This window comes from Scomber japonicus, chromosome 20 (assembly GCF_027409825.1).
Source record: "Scomber japonicus isolate fScoJap1 chromosome 20, fScoJap1.pri, whole genome shotgun sequence".
Lineage (NCBI taxonomy): Eukaryota > Metazoa > Chordata > Actinopteri > Scombriformes > Scombridae > Scomber > Scomber japonicus.
This window is the reverse complement of record NC_070597.1, coordinates 21,654,118-21,662,924: the sequence shown is the minus strand read 5'-3', so window position 1 is coordinate 21,662,924 and position 8,807 is coordinate 21,654,118. Positions and strand designations below refer to the sequence as shown.

The window sequence follows — 8,807 nt, the reverse complement described above, 5'->3', positions numbered from 1 at the left end:
AATACTTTAAGTAAGTTTAGCAGGTAATACTTAAGGAAATGGTGTACTTGAATCTGATGGGTCACTAAATACTGTGTACCACCAGGAAATGTCAGAATATGAACAATATATAAGGGTCAAGCACAACTTACTACTGTATATGAATTTTACACAATGGAGGAAAAAAGGGCGCAGTGAGACATCTCGCTTAGCTAACCAATCTTTGCAGCGAGCCGAACTGCACTGCAGAGCCAGTCAGTCACTGTGTACCGTTTTAGTTCAGCATATTCCAGCAGCCATTGGGCTTGAGAAAGGGGGTGGATAGCCGGCGGCCAGTTAGTACACACTGACAGACGATGCAAACAGAGCCCACCACACTGAGGTTAAAGGCCCGTCACATTTGACCTGTCCGAGCTAAAGTCAGCTACAGACCGTTAGCTCCACTGCAGCTGACCCGCCCAGAGTGTTAAAGTTGAGCTCTCAGTGACCCCCCAAAAAATCTCACCAACAGACCAATAACAACACAGACGAACTATTTCCCCCCCCCCGACTCCCATGCGGACTTTTTCCAGTGTTTCCACTTTGGAGACGGTTAACGTTAACGTTCTGTTACCGTTCAAGTCAAAGAGTCAACAATGTTACTGCTGTCCGGTACAACCCGCCTACTCGGAAGAGGGAAAACTTTGCTCCGTGATCCGGTTAAGAGCATTTGCGTAAACATGTCGTCGCCTTCGTCCTCTTCCTCTTCTCCTTCGGGTAAGAGACTGCGGGTTCTGGTTGATATGGACGGGGTTCTGGCGGATTTCGAGGGAGGATTCTTGAAGAAGTATCGGGCCAGGTATCCGGACGAGCCCTACATCAGCCTGGAGGACAGGAGAGGGTTTTGGGTGTCGACGCAGTACGGGAAGCTAAGGAATGACCTGTGTGTAAGTGACATTAAGACATAGTATAAGTGTACATTAATAGTTCATAGCATTCACACAGATGTAGTTACTGTACATGCTGTTAGTCATCAATAGAAATACGGAAGTGGTCCTATGCAACCACTAAAATACTGCAGAACAGTGGTCCTCCAGGGACCCCACTTTGACAACCAGGGAAAAGGAGTCCCAGAGGGTTCCCAACAAAAAGGGGACTCATTTATTCTCACTATTATTCCACCCATAAGTAACACAGTGACTCTTTTTAGTCATGGGTTTCATACACTTTCTGTAATAAAACATCTAAAAGCACAGACCTGTGGACAAAATCTTATTAGATGGGGGTCTATGGTCTAATTCATGTCAGTTTAAGGGTCCACGATGTGAAAAAGGTTGAGAACCACTGTTGTAGAAAGTGCATTTTGACTATGTTTTACCTTTGATTGAGGATGGGGGTAATGCTGGTACCTCACTAAAGTGGTTCTTCATAGGATCCAAAGTGTTTGTATTCAGTAAACGAGCAGTAGCAGCTCATGCAAGACATTAAATCTCCCCATGTTAGGATCCAGGTACAATGTGATCAGAGAGCCAAGAGCAGGTACAAAATATCTATTTTTATTCTTCAGTGTGAAAATGTGTACTAACCTATGACCCCCACCCACAATATCTCCTTGAGTTTGTTGTTGTTATTACTGTTATTAATATCGCCTCCACTCACTAGGTACAAGGTGCAAGGTTCATGCTCGACATAGCAGAGATAGACCTGCAGAGTGTTTTTCACAGATCCATGTCCATACACCTAGCACAGTCTCATTCTAATTAATATCACAGTGTCTAGTTGACCTTGAAAAGACACACTTCTCTCCTGTAGAGCACATGCTGTACTCACACTCACGTGTGCTCACGCATGCCGTCATACACCTGATCAATGTACACTGCTGATAATAAGCCACCTCTATGGTTGTGTGTTTTTACTCTAGGAGAAAGCCAGTAGTATCTGGCAGTCCAAGGACTTCTTCATGGAGCTGGAGCCCCTGCCAGGAGCAATAGAGGCCATCAAGGAGATGGCTAGGATGGATAAGTAAGGTTTTTTTTTTACAGTTCAAACATCTGTTAGAAATATAATTCTGAAAATAGAACTGCAAAAGATAGTATTTACCTCTAAGGGGTTTAAATACGGCACTAAACACAAGGCTTTTATTAAAAACGAATGTTCCTCCCTATCTGCAGCTACAGATGAGCAGTCTGATAAATACATAACCATATGTGATTTTACCCGCACACCTCTCACAACTGACTATTATGGCCATCATTAGGAAAGAGAATATCAGTATAAAGTGGTCATATACTGAGAAAAAATACAAGTATGTGGACAGTAGAGTCATAAAATAATGAAAAACTCATAATATTTCAAGGTCTGTCAGCTTTTATGAGTGGCGTGGATGATCTGCAGTTACAGATTTGTCTCATAGAGATTTCAGGACTCTAAAAAAACAATGAAACCACTTGTGTGTCACATTACCAGATGTGGTCTGAGGCAGCGGTTGGAGCTCAGCGAGGACTTCCTACTGACAGGCATCAGAACACAAGCTTGTCATCAGAAAACAATAACAGCCCAGTGGGCTTCATGACTTTCTGGAAATCATATGAAGGGGTTGCTGTATTATGCTGTGCAGTGTGTGAATGTTAATACTCTGCTCAGATGTAGCTAAGATTCCATTCAGACTTGGCTCCATCTGACAGACAATTATAGCCCCATTAGCCAAACCAAAAAAGTCCAGCCATTTCTATATTTCTCTTCAAAACCGAAACCTACTTTATGTGGCCGCTTCACTTCCTGACGTCTGTTAAAGAGCAGCTAGAACGCACAACTGCTTCCCTAAAAACTTTTCAGTGAGTCAGTCCAGAATGGTGCTAACAGAAGAGTCATGTTTCTGTGTGAGTGGGGAGGTGAGCGGAGGTGAGAGCCTGCAAGAACACACCAGAGTTATTTACTGACGAGGGGAAAGTAACCATGCAAAACACACTAACACAAGCTAAGCACATTCATATTTAATTCAGTCACACAGGTCAGAGTAACCGTCATAATCATAACACTGCAATTTATTTATTTCAATGTTACAACTCTATATTCTCACAAAATGACAAACAGGCCTACTTTTGTTGGATGATATATTGTCTCAGAAATAATCGCGATAAACAATATTATTGTCAATTGTAGATCATTTTATACCACTGATATAATGATATTATAATAGCATAATAATGCAAAGTAACTCTTATACTTAGAATTAATTCTGACCAATTATTGTTGTACTATGATAATGATAACTAATCAATAGTGATTTTTGAATGCTGTTCCAGATTTAACTCCACCCTGAATGTAAACAGCATCTACTGCAGTATATTCAATCAATCTGTCAAGTTAGCATTACAATTCCAACTAGAAGCTGCCTTATTTATGACGGACTCATGGTCTGGACTCAAGTGTCCTGTAACTGGCATCGGTAGGAACGAGTCCTTTCTTGTATTTCATTCAGTATAAGTGTAACGTGAGTCAATACGAAGAAGCCTTTGATTGACGTTTCCTCATACATTCTCAGAGGCGCGCAACACAGTGGAATAACATCTAAAAATAGTCGTCGTAGTTATGAAACTGTGTGTTTGCATTTCCTCTCCTGGTGGGAATGAATGGGTTTCTTTAGCTAACGGCACCTGTATGTTTTTCTTATCAGGGAAATCAACCATATGGTGCAATCTCATATTTGTTTTCTACCTCTTTGTTTTCCCCCCATTATTGTTATTAATTCAAATGATAAAGAGTCAATGTATCTTTCAAGCATGAGCAGCTGGAATATGAAAATGTTTGCTTGTTTTTGGGGTAATTTTTCCATTCTGGTTTTGTTGTCTCCTTTTTCTTCCCGCAGCACAGATGTCTTTATTTGCACCAGCCCTATAAAACATTACACGCACTGTCCGTCTGAGAAGGTGAGCTCTCTTATGATCAACAATCTATTCTGTTGCCTTTGGAAATGATGAACGTGTTTCCTTTTTCTAATCCGATTTTCTCTGCTGTACGTGTGTGTGTGTGTGTGTGTGTGTGTGTGTGTGTGTGTGTGTGTGTGTGTGTGTGTGTGTGTGTGTGTGTGTGTGTGTGTGTGTTTTATTTCTTACAGTATGCCTGGGTAGAAAAGTATTTGGGCCATGACTTTCTGGAGCAGGTTATCCTGACCAGAGACAAGACTGTGGTCTCCGGAGACCTCCTCATAGACGACAAGCCCGACATCTTGGGTGAGGGTTGTGTGCATGTGTTTATTTGTGTCTTAACATTTTAATCCACTCAACAATTTACAATGACAATAAAATAATAATAATAAAATAATTCTTAGTATTATTACAATACAGAATGTATGGACATTATTATTATAATATTATAATATAATAAGAATTATTTTTATATTGATATTGATGACAATTCAGCTCCCAGATCAACAACTGACCATTCGCCAAGCAACCATCATTCTTAGTTACTGTTGCTATGGTAGACACACTTTACGATGATTGACCCTTCAAAAGCTTTAGTAAGTTATGAAAAACTGAGACCTTGACATCAGACAGAAGTAGACAAAAGCAAGCTTTCTAAGCTGGCTAGTATTACCTCCATAAATTGCTTAAACACACTGTCTCTGTTTTGCTTTTGAAATTGCTAACATTCAACAGGAAATAGTAAAAACTCAGTTTTCTTAGCTAGCTAATACTGCTAATTTTAGCTCCATGAATTGGTTTTAAAACAATGTGTCTGTTTTGCTTTTAAATTCTCTAACAGTCAGAGAGAAACATTTTTAAAGTCAGTTTTCTTAGCTAGCTATTCATGCTAATGGTAGCTCCATAAATTGGTTGAAAACACTGTCTCCGTTTGGCTTTTTAATGTTTCCTACTGAATGTTAGACATTTTATTATGTCTTTATGACATGAATATGCACTTGATGGCTAAATACATGAGGTTAAAGCTGCATGTTACTGGCAAAAAAGTAGCATCCTCTCCAGCTAAGATTTATACAGAAGACATGTAAATGAAAAAAACACAACATTATTCTTGTATTACAGGTTAAAGCCAGTTAGTCCTATAATTGTAATAAGGGATAAGTCTCTTAGCTAGTTTGTACTTGTAAACAGTTTTCACTTTTAACATTAGAAAAGGCTTACAGGGTGAGGTTTAACTGTGTGTTTGGCAAACATAATGTGAGCTGCTGTAACATCCCTAAATCCTATAACAAGCAGAGAAGAGCTGCTAATGATACCATTACAACCCTGATAGCATATAGGATTGGCTTTCACGCAAATACGGGAAATACTACACAGTTGATGTGCAATTTGTTTTGTGGTTAGTACAGTTGGTGGCTAGATAGGAAAGGCTTAACATGACACCACACCCCAGAGTTTAAATGCAGATGCACACCATACCAACATGTGAGGAAACTCAAAACTTGACAAACTTGTCATGCCTAGTTACAGTTGTCAAGCCAAGCAACTAGTAATAAATACTACACTTACAAATACAACATGATTTAACAAGATACCAAGGAAATAAGAAACATGAAATGAACAAAAGAGGAGAATTGGCAGAAGATAATCCTGGAAAACCAAAGAAATACATATATGAAAGAAGAAGACACGATGTGATGAATGCTATTTATATAAGTTGGAAAGGCATGATTGCGATAACCCCTACGTGACCGTTACATGGCATGAGCAAACCGTAAATGATACTAAGAAATACAGCAGTGCAGGCTCTGTTGGGGTATTTTTGGTAACGAGAAGAACATACTGTTTATGAAGATTACAAAATGACAAAAAAGCAGCAATGACATTACATGATCAGAATGTAAATACATTTGTAAAAATAGCACTGTTGCTAAAAGCATGAAACATGCATGAAAGAAAGACCCAGGGAGGAAAATCCTGTTTGTGTAATGTCTTGTGGGTGTCACAAACCCTTCATGTGTACATTATAAGCCAGCTGTTGCACTGTGTGTCTCTCTAAAGCAACCGTGTCTAGGCTCCATATGGTGAAGTTCATATGGTTTTCTGTTACATAATGTGTGTGTGTCTCCTTATCAGGCGTGGAGCCCAAACCAACATGGGAACACATCCTGTTCACCGCCTGCCACAACAAGCACCATTCCCTCAACAACGCTCAGCGGCGCCTGGTGTCTTGGTCAGATGACTGGTGGGCCATCTTGGACAGCAAAAGGCGGTGAGGAACTCCTGTAACTGCAAGCAGCAGCTTGGATTCCTGGTGACTGCAGAGGGCGGAGGTCACTGCCAAGACACCAACATGATCACCACAACGCTGCCTGCCACTGTCTTAACAGATAAAAAATTAAGGTTAAAACATCAGAGGGAGCACAATCAGCCAAATGGACAATTTCAGGAAATATGTAGAGGTCAGCTGTTTAACACAAAGCACTCAAAGTTGGGAGAGGACATTCACTTCTTTGACCACAAGGGGGCACTCTGAGACTGAGAGTGAAACAGGGTTTAAAACCACATATACGTCAGTTTAACTGCAAGAACTGTGACAACAAAACAAACACGAGGTCAAAAACAATTCAAGCAAGTTTAAAAGGGCACATTTAACTTGATGCTAGCAGCTCTGTCTGCATATTTTTAGTTGTTTGTTGTTTTTTGCCCCTTAATATGGGTATTTCTCTTAATTTTTGAGCCACACGAGCAGTTTATTCAGGGCATCAGAGGTTCACAGTACTGTGGTTCATTAATGAGTCAACTGACTCTGATTCACTCACAACACTACACTGAAAATTTACAAAAAAAATTCTCTCTATATGAATTGCAAGGCACTGGCAAATATGTGCGATACATAAACATAGCAACTTACAAAGGTACCTGTCTTTCAGATGGTTCATTTATTCTCTTTTTTTCAGAGTGTGACAGCATTGTTTCACTCAAACATACATATATAAACAGATATCTCTTAAGGTTTTTAAGAAAGCTGATGTGGTTATATTGGTGCTTTTTTAACTTCTCTTTATGTTTCATAATGATCTATGCATCAAAACTATCTCCTATTCACAATGAGAAAAATACAATTTTAGTTAAAGCTTGAAATTGCACACACACTCGTATATGCATGTTGCCAAAACCATCACTAGTGTTAAATAGATTAGAATCACAGTCACTTGAAAATAAGAGCTGAATATGTTTACATTAACATAAAGGAATAGTTTATTAGGGGTTGGGTATGATGTTTATTTATTTTTTAAATGAACCTAGAAGAATCATTTCTAGATCTAAAAATAATCTTTAAAAAATCCTAATGAAAAAGATGATTTATATTGTTAGAAACTAGCTATACTCTTTGGTTTTTATTGCTTTCATCACCTCACGTTTCAACAATTTCTGGTGCAATGTTATTACCATAACTGCACTAAAATGAGAGAATATGAGTGCTGCTATATGTTAGAATATTCATTAAAAGACATAGTCTTTACTGCAGCTACTTATATGTACTGTAGGTCATTTCTGATTAAAGAAGTTGTGGCAAACGTCTCACTTCATATAAGCCTTGTCCTTTCTTACATTTTCTCATTTTAGCTCATTTACAGTAAGCACGTTGTGTCAGATTTAAACCAACTATGAACTAGTAATGACCTCAACAATAAAAGCATGTCACGAAATATGTCTGTGTTCGTTCACTATACTCTGTCTGAAATGTACTACTTCAAGCACACATTTTAGTAAATAACTATATTGTTTTACTTCACAGTCAGTCTGACATCAAATCCATTTCTGGGTATTTGTGGCAGAGCAGTTATGATTTTGTCTGTCACTGCTAATGTGCTTTTTGGACAGAAAACGGTAGATGCTGAACATGTGTTATGGATGATGTACTTAGTGCTGAGTGCTGTGTGTTATTGTGCCTAGCTTAATGTACTAATTCAAACATGCTTATGTCTGTCCATGTGGTGCTGTCTTTTATTCCACACATGCAATTAAAGGTTCCTTTTTACATTTTTCTTTGTTCTGTTTTTTTTTAATACTCTAATACTATTTATCTTCACCCTGCCAAAAGTTTTTTTTTTTTTTTAAAGCTTTTGACAGAATGAAAACATCAGTTAAGAACACATTAAAAATGGGCTGAGTATTAACATTCGTCTAGACTGCAAATTGCCCTTGGTCCATTTTTCTACATTAGAATAGACTTTGCTACGCATGAGAGACTGCTCAATATCAAATGTCAACATCTGTCTCAGCATAACCATTAATCTTTGGATTTTGGTATTAAGTCTTTGTTGTTGGTTTTAAAACTCACCGCAGTTCTTTTCACTGTAAACAAAGACCTGTGTTTTTTAAGGCGATTGACTGATGTCACCTCAGTTTTATTTGCATTGTTCACACTTGTCTAAACAGAGCAAATATTGCAAGGACAGGGTCACAGGAGACAGTCAAAAGCACTATAGGCTAGTTTTGATAGCCTTGCAAACTTTAGTTTATGATGAATAATAGCAAAAGTTCTATTATGTTTGTTAATCAACATGCTGTATTTTTTTAGTTGTTCATCTCTGTTTAGTTTGGACAAATTGAAATTGCAAAAAAATGTATGAATATCTAAAAAATGAAGAAAACTAATCACGGTCAACCTCCCTCCAAAATATGACAATCATGAATATTCTGTTTTTCAAATCACTAATTCATGATGAGGAAGTTCAAAAATAAAAAAGGGGAAATATGCACACATTTACGTATTTAAAATACGCTGACACAAGAAACCGGGATCTCCAGAAAGTGTCCCCAACAACTATTTCCAAAAAAAAAGAAAAACTTCCATCCGATAAATATTTGGATACAATAGATTTCATGCATCCTTGCTCACAGACCCACACACTG

At 38.3% G+C, this 8,807-nt stretch overlaps 1 protein-coding gene across 1 annotated transcript; it reads left to right on the top strand.

The window, feature by feature from the left end:
• Nucleotides 1-285: 285 nt before the first annotated feature.
• On the top strand, nucleotides 286-7,922 carry LOC128381754 (5'(3')-deoxyribonucleotidase, mitochondrial-like). The gene is made up of 5 exons (XM_053341789.1): nucleotides 286-905; nucleotides 1,880-1,980; nucleotides 3,827-3,887; nucleotides 4,076-4,190; nucleotides 6,021-7,922. Exons 1-5 carry the CDS (start codon nucleotides 615-617, stop codon nucleotides 6,158-6,160), a joined length of 708 nt encoding a protein of 235 aa, XP_053197764.1. The 5' UTR covers nucleotides 286-614; the 3' UTR covers nucleotides 6,161-7,922.
• Nucleotides 7,923-8,807: the final 885 nt, after the last annotated feature.

Coding starts and splice junctions, on each gene's coding strand:
- LOC128381754 (XM_053341789.1), top strand. CDS start 615: ATGTTACTGCTGTCCGGTACAACCCGCCTACTCGGAAGAGGGAAAACT. Junction 3,888..4,075: donor CGCACTGTCCGTCTGAGAAG/GTGAGCTCTCTT, acceptor TATTTCTTACAG/TATGCCTGGGTAGAAAAGTA. Junction 4,191..6,020: donor CGACAAGCCCGACATCTTGG/GTGAGGGTTGTG, acceptor TCTCCTTATCAG/GCGTGGAGCCCAAACCAACA.